The sequence below is a fragment of the Manis pentadactyla genome, chromosome 7 (assembly GCF_030020395.1).
Source record: "Manis pentadactyla isolate mManPen7 chromosome 7, mManPen7.hap1, whole genome shotgun sequence".
In the NCBI taxonomy this organism is placed as follows: Eukaryota; Metazoa; Chordata; class Mammalia; order Pholidota; family Manidae; genus Manis; species Manis pentadactyla.
Window position 1 is genome coordinate 147,772,863 of NC_080025.1, and position 27,693 is coordinate 147,800,555.

At 43.7% G+C, this 27,693-nt stretch overlaps 1 protein-coding gene and 1 long non-coding RNA gene across 11 annotated transcripts in view; one reads left to right on the forward strand and one right to left on the reverse strand.

Annotated features, from left to right (window-relative positions):
- The window catches only part of RNF32 (ring finger protein 32), a 38,201-nt gene extending 10,749 nt beyond the window's left edge, over positions 1–27,452 (forward strand). For 4 of the 10 annotated variants that reach the window (XM_036899669.2, XM_036899671.2, XM_036899670.2 and 1 more), the window contains exons 8-9: positions 24,486–24,653; positions 25,709–27,196. In XM_036899669.2, the coding sequence (XP_036755564.2) occupies positions 24,486–24,653; positions 25,709–25,984 (444 nt within the window). In that variant the 3' untranslated portion in view covers positions 25,985–27,196. The other 6 variants (XR_008998592.1, XR_008998593.1, XM_036899668.2 and 3 more) reach the window with 6 other exon arrangements.
- Positions 4–6,808, reverse strand: LOC118919598 (uncharacterized). The gene is made up of 4 exons (XR_005027583.2): positions 6,339–6,808; positions 2,249–6,303; positions 1,307–1,513; positions 4–1,218 (listed from the first exon to the last, which is right to left on the reverse strand). It is a non-coding gene; the product is annotated as an uncharacterized LOC118919598 (long non-coding RNA).
- Positions 27,453–27,693: the final 241 nt, after the last annotated feature.

The window sequence follows — 27,693 nt, forward strand, 5'->3', positions numbered from 1 at the left end:
TGCAGCCCTGGCTCTCCAGACGGTCCCTGTGCTGGCCGGAGGCCGCGGGCGCTGCGACTCGCTGCGCATTTTAGGCTTTTCAGACAGTTGAGATGCTGCTCGAAATCGTGTTCAAGTTAAAGTGACTTTCCATGACTTTCCAACCTGACAATAAAACACTTATCGATTGTCTTTTCTAGTTAAATCGTACAATTCATAAAACTGGAATAAGGTTGAGTTCAAAGCAACTTTGGTTTGGCCATCCTGTGATAATTGCTTAAAAAAACTTATCTCTCTTTAGATAACAGAATGGAAACAAGCTTAAGCTTTTCATACCCCCTTAACTGCAAGTAAAAAAGTAGAAAGAACTTTCTAAAAAATAAAGCCCCCACAGGGCCATAGCTTTACTGAGGCCTCCGGGAGCCTCAGGGGGTCAGGAAAATGTGAGCGTCCCAGAAATAAGTAACTTCAGTTTGTACCCTTTCAACCATTTTTCTTTTATGTTTACTCTTCTTGGCTTGTCTCACGATCTCCCTGTGCTGTACCCCACGCAAAAAGGACAGGGTGGCAGGGTGGGAGGGCCAGCTGACCCCAGTTCCTGACCCCACCCTGCCTGTCCGCCTCGTGGCTTCTGGCAAAAAGCGGCCACTGAGCCTCATTTCCTCGTCTGGGGTGCAGAAGCAATCGCCTCTGGCTCACGGAGCTGTTCTAAGAGAGAGTAGTATTTATAAAGGCCTAAATGTATAACTGTAAGTGTTAATATTGTTCATGTCATTCTGTGTGTTGTTTTAGATTGAGTAAAAGTCCGTCTTTTTTTATAGCAGTCTGTGAGAGTATGGTGTTCTGACAAACTCCCAGCTTCGGGTCACTAAGACAGAGCTGCTCATAGTCACACCCCTGGAACCATTATCACTGGACGCATCCCCTGCGTCTTCCCACTTGTTTCTCAGCCCACACTCCCATGGGGTGCAGAGGGGCTGGTGTGAGCCCCAGGGCTTCGTGGCTCTGCCTGGTTCCCAGCCAGCCTCCTTGGGGGGTGCGCCTCAGTGCCCTCGCTGCCTCTAACAGCCATGCCACCCGCCACATGCCCAGGGCGAGAGGCTCCCTCAAAGTGACAGGCCGCATAGGAATTCTGAAAACCGGTGGTTTTAGGCTGGGCTTCCCAGCCGCAGGGACACATGCCTTCCCGGGCCCTCCTGCTCGCTTAGGGAGTTGTTCAAAGGAATTCCGTTTCAGTGCCTGCAAAAGAAAACCAGAATGTGGGCTTATTGTGGTGTTACTGTGCCTCAGGTTTAATCAAGAAAATATCTTATTGTACTGAACTCACCCTTCTTGTGATGTAAGATGATGAAGTGCCCATGAGATGAGATGGAGTGAGGTGAGTGACCTGGGTGCTGTGACGTAGCATTAGGCTGCTTCTGGCCTGACCGGAGGTGAGGAGGAGGTCACCTACCTCCAGGCTGCAGCGGACAGCAAGTACCCGAGACTCTGGGAGGTGAAACTGGACACCGGGGGCCACTCTGTGCTTGAACGCCTGTGTGTAAGAGCCCAGAGGCTGTTGTTAATGACACAGACCGCTTCCTAGTCATTCATTGAGTAACTTGAAATTTGGTGATCTTTTCCTACATTTTGCAACTTGATGGAACTCACTGCTGAGCTGTAGGCATGGTCTAGGAAACATAAAGCTACAATTCTAAAATGCAGGTGTGTTTCAGTGGAATCTGAAGACTAGGTTATTGAATTTCACATGACCCAGGATTCTATAAATGCATAGTTTGAGAACTTATGTCAACAATGAAATGACTATAAACTACCAGGTGAAAGATTGTTGAAGAGTAAGATATTCACACATTCTCATAGTATCACCCCACAGACGGCTTCTTCACAAAGAGAATGAGAAGGTGTTACATTGGGAGGGTCTGGCAGACATCTCCTGAACCCAGTGAGCAAAACCACAAGTGGGACAAATCGGCACCATGTGCCCCTAGTGTTACGGGGCATGGGGACAAAATGTCACCGGTGCATTTTCACGCCCAAAACACTTAACCTCACCCCAATCATGACAAAACATGTAATCAGGTATACCCAAAATGAGGAGTATTCTATAAAGTAGGCTTCAACTATAAAATGTCATTGTCAAAAAGAAAAAAAAAATGGCTGGGGAATGTTGTGAAGAATCTTTCAAAATATAACATTTAAATGTAATGAGAGGTTTTGATAGGATCCTGAATCAAAACTAAAACTAAAGCAAGTGCTGTAATTAACATACTTGGGAATGTGAATAAAGATCATCTGTCATACACCAGGAATGCGTCAGTGTGAGTCTCCATGGGGTACTCCTGGTCACCAGCACACAACGTGTCCTGGTCCTTGGGACAGATGCCAAAGGACTTGGGAGCGGTGCTGTGACACTCGCAGCAGACCCTGAAGTAGATCACACGCTCACACATACAAATGTACCTACAGAAGAGAGAATACAAATGCAGTGAAATGTTAACTAAACATAGTCTCTAGCAGTGTAGAACTAGACTGCACAGTTCCTGAATCCCAGGAGTCAGGCTTGGGTCAAGAACAAGAAGGAAAGAGAATAAGAGAAAAGGAGGAGAGGATATAAACAAAAATGGGACTGACTCCTTATATTCCATATGGAACAAAGAGTTAAACATAAAACCTGGAGCATAATTATTTTAGAAGACTGCATTATAAAATAAATGTATGACCTGGAAGTGGGGAGGACCTTTCTAGTAAGATTTTCCACACACACAAACCATAAAGGAACTCACTGATAACTACATAAAACTTCAAAACTTATATATAGGGAGAAAAAATATAAGATCAATGACAAATCAGGAAAACATACCTGCAACTCAAAGGATTAGAAGCAGTTTCCTTAATATATGACAAGTAGCTTACAGAAGGACTACAGATGTATGGTTTCTGTACAGTTCAGCCTTACTTATAATTAAAGAAAACTAAAATAAAACAAAAATAAGACACTTTCACTATTAATTGGCAAGAATTGAAAAGTTTTGTGATAATTCTCTAGAGCTGATGAGAATGAGTGGGATGCACATTCTTATAAGCCACCAGGAGAACTAAAAATGTGCAACCCGTCTGGCTGACAGTTACCCTTAATCCCTCCTCTAAAATTCACCCAACAGATATACTCAAAATTGTTTGCCAAGATACATTCATGAGTACGTTCACTACAGCAATGATTATAAAAGAGAAGAATCATAAATAACCAGAGTTTACCACCAAGGAAACATCCATTCAGTGATGATGACACAGCAATTATAAAGACCAAGGCAGAGGTGTATGTAGGTGGTGATTCAGAACCAGCAGAAGTCAGAAAAAGGCAACAAGAGAGGATAATGAGTAGAAAAGCTAAGATGACAGGACTAAAATATAACAGTAATCATAACAAACACGACTGAGATAAATTCCCCTATTAAACAACAAACTCTCGAATTACATTGAAAGAAGTCCACCAATAGGTGCTAATGAGACATTTGAACCAAATGAGACAAAAATGTTCTATTAAAGGCATGCTCAAAAATAAATGAGGCAAATGCAAAAAATGAAATAAAGTAGAAAGTCACAATAAAATAAATGAACATTGAAATGTATCTGAAAATTAAAAATATAAAGTATACACTATTCTGGTGTTCATGACAGCGAGAACACTAGTATTCTGTGTTATATATCTAAAGTTGTACATAGATGACAATTAGTGGTAAGTACACTTATTGAATGAGAAAGATGAAAAGTGAGCCATTCAAATCAGAAAGCTATATAAACAACACTTTTTTTAATGTAGAAAGTAGATAAAAGAGAAGTACTTTATTAGGAAAAAATAAAACTGGCAAGTAAGGCCAATAGCTGGCATTTTGGGAAAGAAACTGAGATGAATATGAGAGTCTAAAATAACAACTACAAGGTCAAGTCTCACACAGGTCAAAACAGATTAGACAAAGCAGAATACAGGCCAACAGAATGGGAGGAATGACCAGCTATGTGGGAATTATTTTTAAAATTAAATGACTATTTTATACAACTTCATGCTGTTAAATCTGAAAATATAATTGAAGTTTCTTCCTATAATAATAGCAAACATGGAAAGAAATATATAATATAAAATGACTGAGAAAAATTTAAGCATCTCTATCTTTACTGAAAAGATGTCAAATTTAACATACATTCCTAGTAGTAACAATCAGCAAACTGGAGCTCAAAGTTCCTTGTCACAATAAAGACTGCATATCAAACTAAAAACACATTATTTTAGATAACGAAACCCTAAAGATGTAAAATAGGCTACCCACTATCACTCACTTTGGCCAATCCGTGCCAATACAATCTAGATACAGATTTAGGATCTATGAAATCATTTAAAAATTATTAGAACTATCAGAAGATGTTCAACTTGAAGATAAACATGCAGTAATTGTTTCCTGTATGGCAACAATAATGAGATATTTGATGGAAAAGGATCCCTCTCATAATATCTAAAAATACATTTTAACAATGAATGTACAAGAACTGATAAAAAAAAAATGTTCTGCAGGTCATGTCAGCAACATAGTGCCCTCATTCTTCCCCTCCCCCCACCGGCAGCAACGGTTTGGTATCCGTCCACAGAAAAGAGTGCCTTTGTGGGAACGGGATCCAGCACCATACGCCAAGGGGCCTGGAAGGAGTCTCAGGGCACCCATGTGCCTGGCTCCTGGCTGTGGACCTACTCTGGCCCCTCAGCCACAGTCTGGGAGCCCCTGGATGACACAGCTTTAGATAGTCACCCACGGGTAACAGAGCCTTTGTGGAAGTCCAGGTTTCCAGAGAAGTTCCAGCACACCACCGGAACAAACAAATACAGTTAGGATACACTGGAGAGGGTCAGAGGAACAGTCTGACTTCACCCACATCACCCTTTCCCTCAAGAAAACACAGGTCAGAGCCAAGAGCTTCTCACCTGTTACTTTTCCTGCAGGGAAATGAGAATGTGTGAGTGACACCCAACTTCTCCAGCTGTGCAGGTCACAACCAAAGAGGCTCAGCCTTCTCTCACTCTCTTCGGGGTACTGAGTCATGAGCTGCATGACCGAAGGCCTGAGCTGCTGGAAGAGCACCACAGACTCTCCGAGGGCATTAAAGGATTGTGGGTCCTACTGACTGCTGCAGACCCCATCAAGAAGCCCACCCATAAGCCCCGGGGAATGCCTCACTTGCAGATTCCCCAAGTGGCACCTAGCACTCCATGCTCCTCACCCAAGTCCTGTGGCCAGATGCATGTGTGCACTCCTGATGGTGAGGGCAAGCTTTGGCAGACAGCTAGTGAACACATGCCAAAAGCTAGCTCCAATCTTCAGGGCAGGAAGGGACCACAAACTTGAGTTTTAGCTTCACTCCTGGGAAAGCCAAAAGGAGGCTGTCAGCATCCAGCCTCATGCAATACGGAATCAAGAGAAGGCATTTCTGCTATAAAAGGAAGCAAGAAGCATGGAGCAGGTTTATCTAATGAAGGTCTGAGAAAGCCTCTGAGTCCCTAGCAGAGCTGATGGAAGATATTTCTCTCCTGAAGTCAGTCAGCGAAGACTGGAGGAAGTGACTGTCACTTGATGTGCAAGGACAGCAATGCAAGACTTCAAGGAGCACGAGAACCAAGGAGACATGGTTCACTGCAGAGGGTCACAGGGATCACCCAGGAACCAACCCCAAAGACATGAAGACTTGTGCCTTACCTGATGCCCAATTCAAAACAAGATGTTTTAAGGAAGCTCAATAAACTACAACAAAACACAGAAAAACCATTTGACAAAATGAGGAAGACAATACACAAACAAAACAAGAAGTTTGTTTAACAGAGAGATAGAAATAATAATAACCAAATAAATTCTGGAGCTGAAGAATTCAATGACGGAATGAAGGATTCCATAGAAAGCAACAACGTCAGATTCGATCAAGCAGAGGGAAGAATGTGTGAATTAGAAGACAGAAACTTTGAAACTATCCACAGGAGAAAGAAGAAAAAGGAATGAAAAACAGTAGAATAAACCATATGATACTATCAAAACAAAGAACCTGTGAATTATTAGAGACTCAGAAGAAGATGGGAGGCAGAAACCTTATCTAAAGAAATAATGTCTGAAAACTTCCCAAATCAGGAAGAGATTTGGATATGCAATTCATGAAGCTCATAAAATGAAATCAATTTAAAGAGCTTTTCTCCAAGACACATTATAACAAAACTGTCAAAAACTAACTAAAGACAAAGATTCTTATATGCAGCAAGAGAAAAAATAAATCCTTACATACAAGGGAATTCTTACAAGGCTATCTTCAAACTTCTCAGCAGAAACCTTACAAGGCAGGAGAGAACTGGATGGTATGTTCAAAGGGCTGAAGGAGAAAAAACTGCCAACCAACACCTTATCCAGCAAATGTGTTGTTGAGAAGTGAAGGCGAGTAAAAGACTTCCCAGACACACACAAGTGGACCCATGCAGTTCAAACCCAGGTTGATGAAGGGTCAACTCTAAGACTACAATAATTTAATGAATACACAGTATAAAAAATGTGGATTGTGGTATCAAAAACATAAAAGGGGGGAGTAAAAGGGTAGAGTTTTTGTGTGATGCAAAGTTCAGTTGTTATCAGTGTAACGTAGATGGTTATGCTCTCATGAAGTTTTATGTAAGCCCCAAGGTAACCACAAGTCAAAACCCTATATGGTAGATACTCGAAATAAAGAGAAGGGAATCAGATCATTCCACTATGGAAGATCAATTCACAAAGGAAGACAGCAGGAGAAGAAGATAAGAGCAGGGACCTATAAAGCAGCCAAAAAGCACTAGGATGCATTACTAAGGCCTTACCTACCAGTGATTACTCTTATTGGAAGTGGGTTAATTTCTCCAGTCAGAAGGTGTAGAATGATTGGATGAATAAAAAAGTAAGATCCAACTTATGCAGCACAGCCTACAAGAGACTCACTTCAGCTTTAGGCGCACATACAGGCTTAAAGTGAAGGGGCAGAGAAAGATATTCCATGCAGGTGGGAACCAGAAGAGAACAGAAATAACTGTACTTGATCAGACAAAACAGACTAACTCAAAAGCTGTAACAAGAAACAAAGAAGGTCATTCTATAAGGGGGTCAATTCATCAAGACAATATAACAAAAACTAACTCAAAATGGATTGAAGACTTAAGAACCAAAGCCACAAAACTCCTAGAAGAAAACAGGGGAAACTCTCCTTGACATTGGTCTTGGCAACAATTTTTGGATATAGCATCAAAAGTACAAGCAACAAAAGCAAAAATAATTAAGTGGGATTATGTAAAACTAAAAAGCTTCTGCACAGCAAAGGAAACAATCAACAAAATAGGCAACCTGCAGAACAGGAGAAAATATTTGCAAATCGTCTATCTGATAAAGAGCTAATATACAAAAAATATATAAGGAATTTGTGCAACTTAATAGCCACCCACACACACAACTAACTGTCTGGTCTTAAAATGGGCAGAGGAGCTGAACAGACATTTTTCTAAAGACATTCAGAAGACCAGCAGGCACATGAAAGGGTGCTCAGCACCACTGATCATCAGGGAAATGAAAATCAAAACCACAGTGAGATATCACCCCACACCAATTAGAATGGTTGTTACCAAAAAGATGAGAAGTAACAGGTGTTGGTGAGGATGTGGAGGAAAGGGACTCCTTGGGCATGGTTGTGGGGAATGTGAAGTGGTGCAGCCACTATGGAGGCTCATCAAAAAATGAAAACCAGAAGTATCGTATTACCCAGCAGTTCAGCTCCTGGGTATATATCCAAAGGAAATACAATCAAGATCTCAAGAATGTATCTGCACCCCCACGTTCACTGCAGCATTATTCACAGCAGCCAAGACATGGACACAACTCAGGTGTGCATCTACAGGTGAATGGTATGTATGTGAAATGGAATATTACTTACCCACAAGGAAGAAAGAAATCCTGCGATTTGCAACAATATGGATGGAACTTGAGGGCATTATGCTAAGTGAAATAAATCAGACAGAAGAAAACAAATACCATATAATATCACTTACATGTTAAATCGAAAAAAGTCAAACTTGCAGACACAGTACAATGGGGACTGCCAGGAGCTGGGAGTTTTGGGGGTGCAGATCGGGATATGTTTGCTCAAAGGGTACAAACTGCCAGTTACAAGATGAAGAAGTGCTGGGATCTAATGTACAGCATGGTGACTACAGTTAACACTGCTGTATTATATACTTGAAAGTAGCTAAGAAAATAAATAATAAATCTTTTCACCACAAGAGCAAAATGGCAATTGAGATGATGGAAGTGTTAACCAACTCTACTGTGTAATCATTTTGCAATATAAAAGTGTATCAAATCATCACATTATACACCTTAAACTTACACAATGTCATACATCAATTATATCTTAATAAAGTTGGGAAAAAATAATTGTAATCAAAAATTTTTCCTGATGAAATAGACTTGAATAAAATGACAGCTCATTTAAGATGAGTAGAAATGTCAGTTTTCCTATCACATAAATTTACCATAATTTCTAACTTCCAAAGGCATAGGATTGACCATGCATTTGAACTTTTACAGATTAATTCTGAAATTTATCTAGGGGAGTATGAAGAGCTAAACATTTTTTTAAAAGAAAAATTAATGAGAACACCTTTGGCAAATGTCAAAATATATATAAATTTGGTAACTAAGATTCTTACAAATAATAGATTAACAGTTGAAGAAACAGTAGAAACACACATCTTGGTATAAGGGGATTCTTAGTCTAGACTAAAAGAGATTTCAGATCAGTGAAGAAAAGACTGAGGAAATGTAGGTATTCATGTAAAGGGGGGGGGGAAAGACACTATCACCAAAGAAGTTACAGATGAATTAATTTTAAAGGATTAAAATAGTTTTTAAATGAATAAATAATAGAATGCAATACAGGCCACTTCCCAGGCCTGCTCTCTGCCTGCACATTGTTGGACCCTAGAAGAATTCTGAAGAGTCGGGGAGTGTCTGAGGGGGACCCGCGGCTCTGGTCCGTGCAGGCGAATACATCGTGCATGTGGGCACTGCTCCCTGAAGGCTGAGGCAGGTCTGTAGGGAAAAACACACAAGAATACAATTGATGGTAATTTGTCCTTGTTGACAAGGCAAAATAATCATCCTTATTTGAATTTGTAGTAACAATGGAATATTTGCTTATACATACATTAAAATTTATGCGTTCCAACTATTGTGATTTTTTGAAGATGTAATCATGTGAGCAGAATAAGTACTTTACAGTTTGAAACCGGAACAGACTAATAACAGATGTTAGCCATTAAGAATGACCATGCACCCCAAGTTAGTAAAGAAATGCTCCCTGGCCAGAGGTGCCTTTATCAAAGGCTAACTTTATATTAGTTCAGTAGCATAAACTATATTTTATAAAAATAATTAAATAGCATTTTTCTAATGATAGAAACAATTGTATTATTTTCACCAAGAACCACACCTGTTTCAGTTTAAAAAGTCTAAACTGATTGTTTTCCTTTAAATACCTGTGAAAATATTTTAACATAAAGTTATCAGTAAAATGAGGCTTTAAGATCCAGAAATCACAGACTAAGATACTTAAATAAAAACGTAACTCTTGGTCTTGGTTTCCCATTATATTCATCCTTCCAGTTTTTCAGAACTGAAAGTGGAGACTAAAGTCCAGCTTGAAAAGAATCAGTAGCTATAGGTTTCCTAGTAATACATCCATTAAAAAAACAAATTCCAAAGCCAAAAGGAAAATGACTTTATGAAGGCTCCTCTGGGTGGGAGACTAGCTTTGTAATAGAGACAGTCCAGAAATGCCAGTTTTCCCCACAGAGGCCTTTCAAGCCTCTTGACATTGGGTCTGTCCACCTGCCTGGTTACCCAGCACCCTCCCCACAGCCTAAATATGTACTGACCTTTACATCAATGAATTATTAGAGTTTTAAGACAATTTTAGATGTGCAGCAATTAACAGTATTGGATATGATAAATTCTTAATTATGGAACAATAGCTCTTTCATCTGGGGTGATATGTAACAACCACCTACATTTCTAAGCTGTACCTCCACTCTGATCATTAGTGAATGTTAAATTAATGCAATTTTTTTGGTTTTAGTCTAAAAAATTGAAATTTTATATTACTAGGAGAAAGAGATCCTGAGAGATAGTCCAAATCAAAGACAGATGGATGCCACCTCTACTGCCTCCATCTGCGAGATCAGGGAAGTTGCAATGGGTTTTCTCTCCAAACCCGTTCAGTTCTTTTTTAAAGGTTTCCAGATGTTGTGAGTCTACAGAACTGTCAAGGAGAAATTTGGGGCTCCAAAGCCGCTGCCAACTTTTGAAAACTGTTTTGCCAAGTACGAGTTAAAAGAAAACCGCATACACCGTCGGAATCCTCTCATTAGTACTCAGGATACTCCCCCACACTGACCACATTAAGCTGTATAAAAATTTCACTCCACTAAATTTACATTTTTTCCTTTGCTGGTGGATGAGTGAAAACTTTGTGCTGTTACTTGGAAACCACCAGCTTAGACCAATGATAAGCCACCTTCAAGGAAAAACAAGTCTTAATCAGTAGGAAAGAAGGGCACTGAGGGGTAACAGTGATATTTTTAGGCACAATACATTAGGAAGCACTTGTTTCCTCTAAACTTTCAAGATCTCACCAAGATGGATATGTTTTTGATAGTCTAGATTAGATTAGCTCAGGCCATTCTATTTTTATAAATGAATCTGTCTGGTGAAAAAGAACTGTGGCCTTGTGTTTTCACTCCTCTATCACAGTGAATTAATTGCCTTTTCTTACTTAAGTTCTCATGCATCTACTGGGTATCAAACAATAAAACACCGAGGTCATCGTTCTGCAAACAGTAATGCTTCCACACAGAGAGAATCCCTTATTGGAGACTGGCCTCGCTTTAGGTCGCCATTGGCACGTTCCTGACAAGGCCAAACCGGAGCAGAGGGGCGTCGCCTTCAGCGCAGGTCCTGTTAGATGGAGCAGCTCTGTGGTAAGACAGGGCAGGTCGGGTGTTTCTGTCCCCCTGAGTGAGTGCCAGGGGGTGGGCCTTGGGAAGCCGTGCCTGCGTCCAGCAGGCCCCGAGCAGTTGGGGATGACGGTAGTCCTGGGCTGCCCTGCCTCAGGTCCTGTGGGCTCAGATCAAAGTCGCAGGGGAGGTCACAGCGGCTGCGGTGCTCAGACCTGTCACCACTGTGTGCGGAAAGGCCAAGCGCTGCCCAGAATGCAGTGGTTGGTCCTTGAATGCCTTTGATCCTTATCTAGAAATTCTGCCAGTGGGTGTCATATAGTTGAGGTATGGTCTTTTATGGCTGCAATTAAAACTTTTCAAATGCATTATATTATCTCCACCCACACTGAAAGTTCTGCCCATTGTTTAAGGAGGGAGGCTGGTGATTTGTCAGATGCCCTGGTTGACTTCAGAGGCTGCCTGCCCCCACGCCCTCCTGCCTGAGATTCCCCTCGCCTTTCCCACTCACATCTCGCCAAACAGCATAATGGTCTCAAAGTGTGTTTAGTCCTCTGACTTCCCTTTATCACATGGAGATGGCAAACATTCTGTTGCTAACTTCAAGTGGCTCCAAGCAGCAAGGCTGGGAGGATATTAAACCAGTAAAAGCTTATCAACTGATTCACTGATATGCTGTAAATTCCAGGCTTTTCATTTTGCTTTTGAGGGCGGCCATAAGTCAACACATTAGCAAGCAATTTGCTGACATAAGATGGATCACCCCAAAGGGCCTCCTTGCAGACAAAGTTCACCTGAGCAGCTTGGTTACCTTTTTTTTTTAATGTTTAGCTGGTATGTCACTTGTAAATGACCACTAATTGCTTTACATATCAATAACCTGAACTCTTAGTTACCTAATTTATCAGATATCTGAAATAGGAGTCTTAAAAAGAAAAATTCACAAAGACATCCATTCTTTATAAAGTTGAAATTTTTTGTATTTTGAGTGTAGAATTAATAATATTTAACCATTGGTTTCAAACCATTTTTTTGTGCAGATTTTTCCCTTGCAATCACTGAGGGCATCTGACCCGCATAACAGCCAGGGAGTAAACAAGGATGCTGAATGCCTCGGAATGCGACATTTAAGAAATATCTAATAATCGCTCCACAGTAAATTGATTTGAATTAATTTGAATTAGTCACGATAGGTAGTCAGTAAATATATGTTGAGTTAACTTTTCGAAACATTACCCTTGGCAGCTTTTGTGTACTTAAAGCTTTTAAGAACAAGGACTGCCACCCAGTTCACTTTTAGAAATTTGCCATAAATATACACTGAAGGATTTTCAGTATGTTTACTAACAAGCTAATGTCAGTGTTAAAAGCTAAACACCAATGCTTTACAGAATCTTGGCACTGGAAATAATTTCAAAATCATGCCACACAGGCCTCGCTGGTTCAACTCCATGCAAGGAAATCCTACTCAGTCCTTGAGCACATGGGCCTTGGACGTTGTGTGTCCTCATTTCTAACCCACTGCCAACTTCTAAGGGCCTTCCCGTCATGAGCCAGGTGCTTCTCTGAATCTGAGGAGCCCCTCTGAGATAAGAAGTGCACAGGGAGGAAAAGGAAGCACCCGGCGGGGACGGGCGCCCAAAGCAGGGGCCAGGGGCGCTCCGTGAGGGCCGAGCGCCAGCGCCCACTGCAGCCCAGGCTCGCAGGACGCACGGTCCTCAGAACGCACTCGTGTAGAAAGGTCATGGAGACAGAAAAACAGGAGTCGTTCACGGGCCTGAGTAAGCGAGCCTGGCTGGCCGGGGCGATCCCACAGGAAAGCAACAAGAAGAAAGGTTGGCACAGGCCCCCAGATGAGGTGAGCTGGCCAGGCTGGGGCCCAGAGGAGGCGACGTGGACGTCAAAGGACAGCTGGAGGCGGCCTGGCCTCTGGTGACTGGCAGATGCGCATCCTGCCCCGCTGTCGCCCTGAGCCTGGCACACTCCTGCCTGGCACCTGCCACCCCGAGTCTCCGCAACTGTCAGAGCCCCCAGCTGCTCCGGCTGCATCTCTGTGCCCCCGCCCGGCCCGGGGCACATTCCGCTCCTGCCCTTCCTGCCTTCCTGCTGAGCTGGGAGCCCTCCATGTGCCCGGCTTCTCCGGCCGGCCGGCCCGTGCCCGTGGAATGGCAGCTCAGCGGCCCCCGAACCACTGGACTGCCCTGCTCCTGTTCCCTCGGTGTCAAAGCCCGTTGGTCATTCACCGTGTAAAAGCTAAGCAGTGAGGTTAAAATTAGCTTAGACTGAATAAACTGCACTTTAACAGCCTTTAGTCACCATTATATATCAAGGGACTTGTTTTTTTCTCATTTGCAAAATGCTTTTAATTTCAACTAAGGAAATAATGATTTCTTAGCAAGGGTTGCAGAGATGTTCGGTTAGGCATGCTGAGTGGATACAAGTGTGCAAGTTAGATTTCACTGCGGCTTGCTTCCAGCAGCTGACACGCATAGTTTTGCACTCTGCCAGTCTTGGTTCTAGGTGAGGAGCTGCACCACCAAGCTGCCTCCACACCGTGCATGGGGACAGCCCTGTCCTTCTTCCCTCACCACGCCCCAGGGCCACCCTAGAAACAGCAGGTGCATCCCACCCTCCCAGAGTGGGCAAGAGACAAAAAATTACAGTATTATTTTAAGAATTAAGAACAGCATGACTTTGAACAGGTCCTAAGTGTCCTGAGAACAATGTGAAGAGGTGCAGATGGGCAGTGGGCAGGGGCTGGAAGCAGGTGGAGACTGTGGGAGTCCCCCCTCCCCGCCACAGGAGTGGAGGGGGGCACGGCCGTCAGGGGAGCATCTTTCCAGGCAGAGGGGAGACGGTCCTGAGCAGGAGCTGCGGCAGGGGTGTGACCCGGAGCTGGGGAAGACCTGTGCCAGAAGGTGGGGGCCAATCAGAAGCTGGCCAGCGACAAGGCCATTCCTGGTATCGAAGGCTGGCGCTGATCCCTGGTGGCCTCCCAGCCCCTGTGGCCACTGTGGGGATGCTGGGAGGCAGGCTGGCTCCTAGGCTGGGGGCCTGAGCAGCTGGTGCCAGCTACAGAGCAGGGCAGCCAGGCAGGCTGGGGAGGGAGACTGAGGGTGGCTTCACCTGGAAAGCAAGGTGCCTGTGGGGCCTGAAAGAGAAGGGGTGCGCCTACAGTTACTGGAGGACACCGGCACTCAGAGGAGCCTGCAGCCAGGACAGAGTCCCAGTCTTGTCTGCAGAGTACCGCAAGTGGCAGCCAGAAGGGACAGGACAGAGACACAGCAGCCAGCGAGGTTCAGCACAGGGCTGGCATGGCGGGAGAGGCAGCAGGCGTGCGAGGGGGCTGGGCCCTGGGCTGCAGCAGTGCTGGGAGGGGAGCACCAGGCAGGGCCAGCGTCCCTGCAGCCGGAGCTGGGGGAAGGTTCAGGCAGAGTGATTGTGGCGCAGGCTGGGCAGGCAGCCCCACACGGTCTCCAGCAGGCACTGGGCCAAGTGCTGGGCTGAGAGGCTGGGAGCTGCACAAGCAGAGAGCCAGACACCAGCTGGAAGTGACCCAAGTGCTACAACATAAGTCAGCCTCCCACCCTCTCCTTCCTATATTGTCATGGTGTTTTGTTTGCTATTTAATGTTGTTTTGAGTAAAGAAAAAATGTTTAATTAGCATAAGATTTATGCTGCATGATGCCAGTTTTAAATGCAAATATAAGAGCATTTAATCTGTACATGGAATCCCCAAAATTACACAATTCGCATTTCCTACCTCATAACCTGTATTTCCTTCCTCCCAGGCACAGCTGAAATGCTAAACAAAATGGCTGTGTTGTCACTTCACTTCTTGGCACTTATAGGTCCTGCCAACACACTCCATCCTTGGCTTGCTGCGAGGAGGGGACCCGGGTGTTTGTTTCCCTGTCCCTCCGAGCCATCGTTCAGTGTGAGCAGCTACAGGGAAGTGACACACCAGGGGCAGGACAGGAAGGGTTCCATCCAGCAACCAGAATTCGGAGGAATGACAACACGGTATGGACGCAGTAGCCTGAAGCAGAAGCTAAGAAGTTTCCATCACAAGGAGACACAAACACAGACTTAAGAAGCACAAGAAACCCCAATAACGGTTTTTCCAAAAAAGAAGGCATGTCTAGTGGAGCTTCAGGTGACACGCAAGGCAAAGAGGAGGTGACATTCACAGGAGCAAGACTGGGAGCTGCTGGCTGCTCACAACGTACAGCAGGGAACCAAGAGACCCAGCATGACATCCGTCCTCAAGGCAACGGTAACATCAGTGATTCCACAGAACCAGATGGAAATTCCAGTCCAGACAGAGGCAAAAGGAAGACCATTTCAGACAAATGAAAACCTGGTGAGAGCTTCAAGGTGTGCTCGTTAAAGGGAAGTCTAGAGGTTGTCTTGATAAAGAGAAGATGCTTCCAGACTCCAGGATGTGAGGAGAGACGAGCACAGAAATGGCAGAAATGCCTCAAAGTCTGCAAAGCAGGAGTCGTGTCCTATGGGGTAAGAGAGAGAGGGAGCCCAAAGGCTCGACAACAGGCAGGAGAGGAGAGGCTGAAGGGCTCGGAGAGCCTTGTGTGAGCAGGTGCAAATCCTCATCAGCTGTAGACTTAATAATGTGTAAGTACACATTTCCAGAGTAACAGCTAGAAGAATAGAAATGGAGTTCTGACCTTCAAAACAGTGAAGAGGAAGACAGAAAATTCCAGTGGAAAAAGAAAAGAGCAGAAATAAAAGACCAATGACAGGCCACGAAGACGCAGAGAAAGATGGACACCTACTACCTGGCATGTCACACACAGATTAGACTGAATGAGCCAGGAAAAAAAAATCCGGTTTTGTTACTTAGAAGAGACTCTTACCATGAAAACATGAGAATGAAGTGTGTGTGTGTATTTACCAAGAAAACAATACAGAAAAGGTATTGATACCAGACGCAAAGGCCTGAGAGAGAATGGCATGAGCGCCCGGCACCCAGCAGCAGGAGCACACGTGTTCTCTCAGAGCACAAATAGACAGCCCCTGTGAAAACTGAGCGCAAAATGCACTGAGTTTCAGGAATTTAGAATGCAGAGCATGTTCTCTGACCATAGTGTATTTAAGGTAGAAATTTTTAATTTTAAACTAATAACTAGAAAATCTCTCACACATTTGGAAATTAATCAACAGTTCTAAAAAACCTGTTGGCCACAGAAGAAATTATAATGGAAATTAGATAACATTTTGAACTGAATTAATAGCAAAATACATGTCAAAATTTGTAGAATATTACTAAAGCAATATTTGTCTCTCCTATGCCAGGTTATGTCCTGCAGAAATCAAACATTTGAGTACAGAATTGGTTTGTGATTCTCACATATTATCACATATCATAAGCACTTACTCATTTCGCTACAATACACCAATTGGAATTAATGATGGTGCATTAAAATTCACTCTTCCCAGATTAACTGCTATTTGCAAAACTGACAAGTCCATTTTTTTCAACGCCTGTTTATTAAGCGCCTGCTGTGGTCAGTGAACGTACCAAGCCCTTGAGAGACTTAAAGATGAGTGAGGTGACACATGAAGACCCTTGGAATTAATATCACTATTAAGTCATCTCAGTCCCTCAGATTTTCAGTACTAAAGGGAACAAGTCATGCACCAAAACTTCTGAAGGCAGAGGGAAACACCTGGGGCAAGGTGACATGGGACCGTCCTCACAGGGCCACTAAGGCCCTAGCACACAGCTGTTTGGGGCGTTCAGCTCTGTTCCCTCTGAGGTGTTTCACCTGCCGCTGCAGGAAGGCACCCACCTCTCTCAGTCATCCTGGGCATACAAATGTAGGAAGACTGTATCTGTTATTGCACACGAAAGCACAGATGCGTAAGTGGCCTCCACATTTACCATGTTGTGCTCTTAAGTGACCTCGGGAAGCTCACAGTAACCTCCAGCATTTGGAGTTGGGCGGGATTCCCCGAGAACGACAATCAGTCAGGTGACTGACTGAACCAAAACAGGTGGCTGCTCACCACAGGTTCTGACTCCGCAGTCCGGGTGGAGAGTCTGTGTTTCTCAAGCTCCAGAGTGATGCCGGTCGGGGGGTCACCCCTGGGAAGCAGCGCCCCAATCACACTGGCTGCGGAGGTCCCACACGAACAGGCCGCCTCCGACGGCGTGCGGCGGCGCTCAGAACCGACCTGAGAACACACCTCAGAACCTGAAACACTGTAAGGTCTCAGCAGAATGTGACCCCTTTTCTTCAGAGGCATAGTTTTGGAGGAAGAAAGTAATTCACCTTTCAGGGATATATGCAAATACCTCACATTTCAACAAAACACAATTTATATAACAATTCATAAAACACTAACTGGAAGGCACTTGTACCCATTTCCAAGGAATTCTTCCACTTATGAAATACAGGGAACTCTTCTACTTTCAATAATTTATTTGGAGATTGTCAGATAATTGAAAGGCCGAAGAACAAATAAAATTAAGATCAAAACGCTATGAAACACTGCCAGTTGAAGACTGTAAATTAAGTTGCAGCTGCCTGACCATATTAGAGTTGGTGTCAAGTGGGATTCGACTCATAAATGGAAAAGCATCTTCCTCCAGGCCTCAGGTACAGATCCTGCTTAATTTGCAATGGGGTTACATCCTGATAAATGCATTGTGAAGGTGAAAATACCGTTAAGTGGAGATGTGCTGGTACCCCTTGCCTACGGCATGTCACAGCTCAGCCAAACCCACCTCCACCGTGCTCAGAACACTTACGTTAACCTACATCGGACAGAATCATCTGACACAAAGTCTGTTTGATAGTAGAGTGCCGAACATCTCACGTGATTTCCCAGAGATTGTGCTGAAGGTGGAACACAGAATGGTCGTCATCACAGCGGCTGCGGACCCTCATGCTCACGTGGCTGAACGGAACCCACACTCGCAGCAGCCCAACATCACAAGGGGGTTTGTCCGCGTGTTGATAGTCAGGGGAAAGATGAAGATTCGAAGGTCCAAGTATGGTTTCTCCTAAATGTGTCTCGCTTCAGTATCATCATTAAGTGGGAAAATGTTCAGTCGGGTCATCACAGTCAGGGACAGTTTGTATGGCTAAAAAACAATTGTAAATAAAATCCCAAAATACGAATGACTGGAAGACCTCCCAATGGGCCATGGTGAGCCCGTGCCACGTCCCCTTGTTGCCTTGGTGAAGGCCAGCAAGGCTCCCCTCACCACAGCCACCACTCCCCTCCTGCACTGGATCCGTCTTCTTTCAGGAGGGAAGAGTACTAGGAGGGAGCACCGTGTCCCTGGGGGCACCTTCACAGGTCTGCCCTCTGAGAAACAAGACTTACATAAGCCTACCACTCTGCCGGGTTGTTCCACATGAAAACAAAAACAAAAACGAAACTCACCCGAGATGTCCAGCAGCCCAGAGTATCTGAGATCTGGCAAGTCCTACACCACCTAAAAGGTAGGTTCCCTGTGTCACACATCCAATGTCTGCGAGACTCTAATAGGTATAGTCCGTTTCATCCAGCCCAGTTCCATGAACAGATGAAATCGCTGAATCAGGATACTTCAGTTGCTTGAACAAATATCCCTGGGTTTCAATGACTGAAAAAAGAAGTTTCCATCTCACCACAGGGGCAGCATGCACCCTGCAGGATGTTCTGTCTGCCCCGTCCTCTGGCTCTGCTACTCCTGGGCCTCAGGGACTTGTGTGTCCAGCCCCGAGGCCGAGTTCCATGGGGAAGAGCTGTGTCACAGCACACCCAGCACAGGGGGAAACAGAGTCACGGCTTCTGCATGAGCCTCCAACTTCTGTGGACAGCCCTGCCCTGGGGAAGGGTGAGCAAGGGGACCAGAAGGGGCCCTTTAAACAACACTCCGTTTATATAAGTCTTCAGAGGTCTAACAGAGGAGCCCCTGGTTACTGGGGTACGACAGCCACTCTGCAGTGACTTGGTTCTTCCCAACGACGTGTTCATGAGCCTGGTGGAAGGGCCACAAGCCACACACGGCTGCCCATTCGTGAGAGAGGGCCAGTCACCCTGAACTGTGCTAGAAGTGTGAACGCACATGTGACTCCTGAGCCTTAACAGGAAAAAAGAACCTAAACTGTCTTCTTAATACGTTATTTAAATGATCCATTTTGAGTTGATAATATTATGGGTATGTTGGGTTAAATATATTAAAATTAATTTCACCTTAAGAACTTTAAAAAATGTGGCTCCTATAGGTTTTAAGATCACAGCTGTGGCTCATGTTCCTGTTGCAAAGTGACCATCTAAAATAGCTCCGAAGTATTACGTTTTAGAAAATCCTAAAGACAATGATAGTAAAGAGACTTTTCCTAGGCATATCGTACACCACTGTAAGAAGATAAGGGAGAGAAAAGTAAAATCAAATGAAGTCCTATCCCCAAAACTCTTTAATAAAACCACCCACTCTGCCCTGGCCTGCACCACCCCAGCTCTTCCCAGGCTTTCCTCGTGACATTTCTGTAACAGCCAATGTCTTTCCTCCTCTGATCATCCAGACCTTCAACAATGTAAATGAAATCCATGAAAATGTTCCTCCTCCTCAGTCCCTCTAGGGAGACTGACTTCTGGACTCAAGGCCCTTCGCTATGTATCTCTTGTCAATCTAGGCATTTCCATTCATATGTATATCCCCCAAAAAATCAGGCAGGATTTGCAGGAAATGGACCAACTATCTAAAACCTGTACAACTATCACAAAACCACTAACAAAATAACTACCTTAGTAAAAACCCTACAAAAGTTTGATATGCAGAATTACTAATACACCAATAATTACAGGACTTCACCTTTTTTTTTATTAACATATCATTGATATACACTCCTATGAAGGTTTCACAAGAAAAACAATGTGGTTACAACATTCACCCTTATTATCGAGTCCCCCGCCCCACACCCCATTGCAGTCACTGTCCATCAGTGTAGTAAGATGCCATGGAGTTACTACCTGTCTTCTCTGTGCTACACTGTTCTCCCTGTGACCCCACACACACCATGTGTTCTAATCATAATACCCCTCAATCCCCTTCTCCCTCCCTCCCCACCCATCTTCCTCCACCCCTCCCCTTTGGTAACCACTAGTCCCTTCTTGCAGTCTGTGAGTCCATTTTCTTCCTTCAGTTTTGCTTCATTGTTATAACCCACAAATGAGGGAAATCATTTAGTACTTGTCTTTCTCCACCTGGCTTATTTCACTGAGCATAATACCCTCTAGCTCCATCCATGTTGATGCAAATGGTAGGATTTGTTTCTTATGGCTGAATAGTATTCCATTGTGTATATGTACCACCTCTTCTTTATCCATTCAGTTACTGATGGACACTTAGGTTGCTTCCATTATCTTGGCTGTTGTAAATAGTGCTGTGATAAACATAGGGGTGCATATGTCTTTTTGAATCTGAGATCTTGTTCCCTTTGGGTAAATTCTGAGGAGTAGAATTCCTGGGTCAAATGGTATTCCTATTTTTAGTTTTTTGAGGAACCTCCATATTGCATTCCACAATGGTTGAACTAGCTTACATTCCCACCAGCAGTGTAGGAGGGTTCCCCTTTCTCCACATCCTCACCAGCATTTGTTGTTCCTTGTCTTTTTGATGTTGGCCATCCTAACTGGTGTAAGGTGATATCTTATTGTGGTTTTAATTTGTATTTCCCTGATAATTAGCAATGTGGAGCATCTTTTCTTGTGTCTGTTGGCCATCTGAATTTCTTACTGGCAGAAGTATCTGTTCAGATCCTCCACCCATTTTTTAATCGGGTTATTTGCTTTTTGGGTGTACAGGCGTGAGTTCTTTATATATTTTGGGTGTTAACCCCTTCTCAGATATGTCATTTACAAATATATTCTCCCATATTGTAAGATGCCTTTTTGTTCTGCTGATGCTGTCCTTTGCTGTATGGAAGCTTTTTAGTTTGATATAGTCCCATTTGTTCGTTTTTGTTTTGCTTCCCTTGCCTGAGGAGATATGTTCAGGAAAAAGTTGCTCATGTTTATATTCAGGAGATTTTTGGCTATGTTTTCTTCTAAGAGTTTTATGGTTCCATGACTTATATTCAGATCTTTGATCCATTTTGAGTTTACTTTTGTTTATGGGGTTAGACACTGATTCAGTTTCATTCTCTTACATGTAGCTTTCCAGCTTTGCCAACACCAGTTGTTGAAGATGCTGTCAATTCTCCATTGTATGTCCATGGCTCCTTTATCATGTATTAATTGACCATATATGCTTGGGTTTATATCTGGGCTTTCCATTCTGTTCCATTGGTCTATGGGTCTGTTCTGTGCCAGTACCAAATTGTCTTGATTACTGTGGCTTTGCATTAGAGCTTGAAGTTGGGGAGCGTAATCCCCCAGCTTTATTCTTCTCAGGATTGTTTTGGCTACTCAGGGTCTGTTGTGGTTCCATATGAATTTTAGAACTATCTGTTCTAGTTCGTTGAAGAATGTTGTTATTTTGATAGGGATTGCATTGAATCTGTAGATGGCTTTAGGCAGGATGGCCATTTTGACAATGTTAATTCTTCCTATCCATGAACATGGGATGTATTTCCATTTATTGGTGTCTTCTTTAATTTCTCTCATGAGTATCTTGCAGTTTTCAGGATATATTGGTCTTTCACTTCCATCATTAGGTTTATTCCTAGGTATTTTATTCTTTTTGATGCAATTGTGAATGGAATTGTTTTCCTGATTTCTCTTTCTGCTAGTTCATCATTAGTGTGTAAGAATGCAACATATTTCTATGTATTAATTTTGTATCCTGCAACTTTGCTGAACTCAGATTTTAGATCTAGTAGTTTTGGGGTGGATTCTTTAAGGTTTCTTATATACAATATCATGTCATCTGCAAACAGTGACAGTTTTAACTTCTTCTTTACCAATCTGGATGCCTTTTATTTCTTTATGTTGTCTGATTGCTGTGGCTAGGACCTCCAGTACTATGTTGAATAGAAGTGGGAAGAGTGGGCATCCTTATCTTGTTCCTGATCTTAAAGGAAAAGCTTTCAGCTCACTGTTAAGTATGGTGTTGGCTGTGGGTTTGTCATATATGGCCTTTATTATGTTGAGGTACTTGCCCTCTATACCGATTTTGTTGAGAGAGTTTTTATCATGAATGGATGTTGAATTTTGTCAAATGCTTTTTCAGCATCTTTGGATATCATCATGTGGTTTTTGTCCTTCTTTTTGTTGATGTAGTGGATGATGTTGATGGATTTTTGAATATTGTACCATCCTTACATCCCTGGAATAAATCCTACTTGATCATGATGGATGATCTTTTTGATGTATTTTTGAATTCGGTTTGCTAATATTTTGTTGAGTATTTTTGCATGTATGTTCATCGGGGTATTGGTCTGTAATTTCATTTTTTGTGGTGTCTTTGCCTGGTTTTGGTATTAGAGTGATGCTGGCCTCCTAGAATGAGTTTGGAAGTATTCCCTCTTCTTCTACTTTTTGGAAAACTTTAACAAGGGAATGGGTATTAGGTCTTCACTAAATGTTTGATAAAATACAGTGGTGAAACTATCTAGTCTAAGGGTTTTCTTCTTAGGTAGTTTTTGATTACCAACTAAATTTCATTGCTGATAATTGGTCTGCTCAGATTTTCTGTTTCTTCCTGAGTCAGCCTTGGAAGGTTGTATTTTTCTAGAAAGTTATCCATTTCTTCTAGGTTATCCAGTTTGTTAGCATATAATTTTTCATAGTATTCTCTCATAATTCTTTGTATTTCTATGGCATCCATAGTGATTTTTCCTTTCTCATTTCTGATTCTGTTTATGTGTGTTTTTCTTGATTAAGTGTGTCTGGGGTTTTATCTCTTTTAATTTTCTCAAAGAACCAGCTTCTGCTTCTATTGATTCTATTGTTTTATTCTTCTTGATTTTATTTATTTCTGCTCAAATCTTCATTATGTCCCTCCTTCTACTGACTTTGGGCCTCATTTGTTCTTCTTTTCCTAGTTACGTTAATTGTGAGTTTAGACTGCTCATATGGGATTGTTCTTCTTTCCTGAGGTAGGCCTGTATTGCAATACACTTCCCTCTTAGCACAGCCTCTGCTGTGTCCCACAGATTTTGTGATTTTTTAATAACTGTTGTCATTTGTCTCCATATGTTGCTTGATCTCTATTTTATTTGAGGACTTCACCTTTTAAAAATGAACTGATGGCATCTTGATGGAGTAGTCTATACAGAAGGGTTAAAAATTCCTAATTCTGGAGATTAAAATTTACAGAGATCAGGAGAATTACATAGTAAACATTTCCAAATTAGAGTACAAGGCCCAAGGGAGTCCAGAAGTGGAGGAGACAAGGGTATCAGGTTACCCTGCTTTACAATTAGCAACTGCTACCACTTAGTGGCACAAAAATGAACATCGTGGGGAAATCACAGAGTCGGGTGACTTCTTTATCTAGGCAGGTTTCCCCTACAATCAGAGATCAGCGAATTCACAGCACAGATCCAAGTGTCAGGGCAGGAGTCTAGGTGTCAGGGAGTTCCAGGTGGTAACCCTTAGGAGACGGTCGCAGGCCAGATCACAACCAACCACCATTTCCAGTTAAATCACTTGTCTTAAGATCATTGTGTTTTCTAAATCCTTGTATGTCAAAAATAGAGTACTTTTTATAGAAAGAACTGGGAGGTTCATTAGAGACTCTACGGACAGTACTTTCCAAACAAACTTTACAAAAGTTTCAGATAAATACAATATGTTGCCTCCATTTATGCTAGCAGTGAGAACAGACTCATAAACCCTAAAGATCTGTTGTGTAGCAAGGAGGCATACACCTGTCCCCACTGATTACCTCATCTTAATCAAGAGATTTTTAAGACAGTTAAGCAATAGGGGGTGTTCAAATTATGATTCTGGAGCTCAGAGAAAAAACCAGAGTGAGTAACTAGATTAAAAGGTGATAATCTTTCTCTTGCATTTCTTCCCTTTTTTTATAGGCACACTAAAATGATAACCTGCAGCCAGAGTAGGAAGCTGGCTGGCAAGGGGAGAAATATGAACCAAACCATCTCTTGTTACCAGTTGCCTGGCAAAAGCACTAGGGAAATGGCATTTCTAGCGATGGTCCTCCTGTCAGATGAGAATAAATGGTGCCAGAGCAGGGTGACATTGTGACTGCCTCTGCAACATTCCCATTGCTTTCTTCTCTCAACTTCTAATGTCAATATATTCCCTGCTAACCACCACCAAGGCTTACATGGCTTTTTGCATAAATTATCTGGCCATGGAGTTATTAAGTAAATAGCCATTATTTCCCCAGAAAGTATTATGCAAAGGCAGAGGCTTGAGGAACATTAGTTTAAAAGGTGGTCAGGACTCAAGAAGGGGCTTCCCTTCAACCTACACCAACACTTCCACACTCAGCTGATAAATTTGCCCCCTCTGGTGTCCCCCTCAGTTCTCAGAAATCAGTCACCGAATGCTGTGCTCATACAACACGGACATCGAAGAGCTTTTTGCAGAGATCGACCACTGCTTGGCCACAAACCGAAGAATTCTTCAACAGCTGGAGGAGAAGTGTGGCCATGAGCTCACAGAAGAGGAATGGGGGAAGATCCAGAGCCAGGTGGGCCCCGAAGTTGTCTGCAGTGATTTGGGGGCACGAAGGCCCGCCGGGCCCAGGCTTTAGCCCTGGCTGTGCACGCACCCACAGGGGAAGGGGACCCCTCCGCCTCTGTCATCTACCCCCAGTGCGTGCAAAGGCCCTTCATTCTGAAATTACACTTTGATGTTGCCATCTTGTGGATGATGAAAACCGCAGAGGGAAAAGGCCACCTCACACTTTACCCTCCACCAGCATTTTCCTGCAAATTCTAACCTGCCCTCCTCACACATCCACTCACCACGGGGGAAAGGGTGACTCAAAACCCGACAGAGCAAAGTCTTATTCAGAAAATCATAAAAAGAGGAAAAGTTAAGATATGTAGACGCTAGACCGAGCCACTGAAAAAGACTATTCTCTATTGCTTAATTATAAGGAAATGTATATTATTAATGATCAGTATTTTATAAAGTATTTTTGTTTTAAAATTGCTTACCATAGGTGGGTTACTATCTGCTTCCACTTAATTCTTAAGAGTAATGGTATTAATATAATTAGTGTTAGTTTAACATAGAATGAAACTTCATTTTTAGACTAGATCCATGTCTCTTTGTATATAGTTCTCATTAAAGTTTACGAAATTTAGTATTATGTGTTAACCTTAGAAATAAAACCCAGTTATTTGACCAGCAAAAGTGGGTGATTCGGGAACAGCAGAAAGTTGCAGTTGGGACATGCAAGCAGGCGAAGCCACAGGTGGTCCAACCAACAAAGTAGGGCTGGGGGGCTGGGAGGGGCCTGTTGGGAAGAAAGTCCCCTGGAGAAAAGCGGGGCTCCCGGGTGATGGGGCCCCACTGGCTGAGCGGCAGGGGTGGATTCCTGGTAGGAGGTGCCACGTGCATCTTCCCCAGTGGTCCTTGAGGACCCTGCCTGGTGAGGATTCTCCACTGGGGTCCTGGGCATGGCCTTCTGGGGTGGGGAGGGCAGATTTGACGGCTCCGCTTCAGTGGGGCCCCTTCATTAACTTTCACACATGAAATGAGTTACCTGAGTGACACTCCCTTCCTCTCGTGTTGCAGGCTCTGCTCCGGGAGACCCACGAATGCTCCATCTGCCTCACGCCACTCTCAGGGGGCAGTGATGGTCAACGAGCCCCCTCAGGGTCGGGCTTCAGCCAGCCTTCCCGGAAGACAGTCCTCCTGTCCTGCTCACACACGTTTCACCACATGTGTCTGTTGGCCCTGGAGGAGTTCTCCCCGGGGAACAGCTCTCCTTTCCACACGTGTCCTCTCTGCCGCTCTCGCTACCAAAAGAAAATTCTTGAAAATAATTTGGGGATGAGTAGTTTACCCTAAGTTTGGATGAAATGTGGGCATTTGGGTTAAGTACTACAGAGCAATCTGTTCTCCAGTGAAGCACACTCTTAGTTACACATGGGGACCTAACTCTTCTAAAAGCTGACAACCTATCCAGTTTCAGTCACTGTAAAAAAAAATTTCGAATTCCTGAGTGGATAAAAACTCGAGTTTCAGAGCTTCTGTAACGTACTGACTTGCTGTGCTTCTGGTTCATCAGTGGGGATTGCTCACAACAGTAAAAGTGCTCCTTTCTTTGATGGTAATCTGATCAGTTGGCCTATTTCCAGGCAGTTCTGATTGGCAGGACGTGGGCTGCCAGGATGGTCACAGCACCCCACCTTCCCAGGCACACAGTTACCCACATAAAGCTAGCATCTGACAAACAAGCTGGTAGCCTGACAACACCCTTTAAGTGTCTTAAGGCTACTTCATTCCTAATACTTGTTTTGTAGTAACTGCTTTATTTCTATGTGATAAACTACTGTTATAGTTCAGCATTTTGAATATGTAAGTCCAAAATAGAAAAATAAAATATTTAGTGGTACCCAACGTCAGAGACTAATAAATCACATCTTACTGACTTGGAGCCACACATACTGTTTTATCTCAAACATGAAAAAATCAATGAAACTGCTTTGATCAGAAGTGTTTTGACCCTGGTTTTCTCTTCCTGGGAGCTTCATTGTCTAAAATTACCAAGTAGAGTTGTATAGGTTTCGTACCCCAGCTGCTGTGACAGGTAAGACCCCGAATCTCAGGGGCTTACGAAGAAGCCAGTCTTCCTGAGCCACACAGCCTGGCAGCAGCAGGCAAGGGGCTGAGACTCCACTCGGAGATCCACTGCAGGTGGCCTGCAGCTTCCCAGGTCCTTCCAGCTCCTGGCTCCTGTACCCTGAGTCCCCACTGAATGAATGCCCCGGGGAAGCCCAGGCAGAGAGGTTCAAAACCAAGCTTCACCTACAGGCGCACATCACTGCAGCCACGGCTAACCATGGGGCAAAGGACCCAGCAAGCTGGTGCAGAAGGAAATGGACACACAGGGTGCCCAGCTGCCGCCCCTTCCACTCTGCCTCACCTCATGCATAAGCCCTGGGCTGCTCCTGAGCCACAGAGTCCAGACCCCACCGCCCACCCAGTTCCCCCATCTCACAAACCTAACATCAATCAGACACCCTTCCTGTGAGAAGGCTTCCGCATGACCCAGTACATGGCACTTGCTGAGGTGTCCCTGCAAAGATGCAGCGGTCTCACAGTGCAGATTTTGCAAACCGGTCCTCGGTACAGGCTGGTGAGCCGACACCAAGGCCGACGGCAGCCGTTTCTGTGCAGGCCTCTGGCGTGTCCGGAGGACCTTTGCCTGAAACCCCTGTGAGGGTGCAATGACTGCGCGCTCTTCAAGTCATGCTTGAGTTCACTTGAGGAAACGGAAGATCATTCCTATTGCTTTTTTGATAAATACTGCTTCACGGTAAGTTTAAAATTTACTCTGTAGTAAGTATCAGAAATGCATGCTTCCTCCACCCAAGATGATCTGTATGCGTATTATCCCACCGTAATGGACAGCGGGATATAGAACAGACATCCCGTTGGGAAAGCTGTAAGGCCACCTTAACTATTCTCTGAGATGAGCCACCAGGAGCACCAACCAGAATTCCCATTAAAAATTTAGTTAATAAATAACACAAGGATCTGCTCTTATTCTAGTG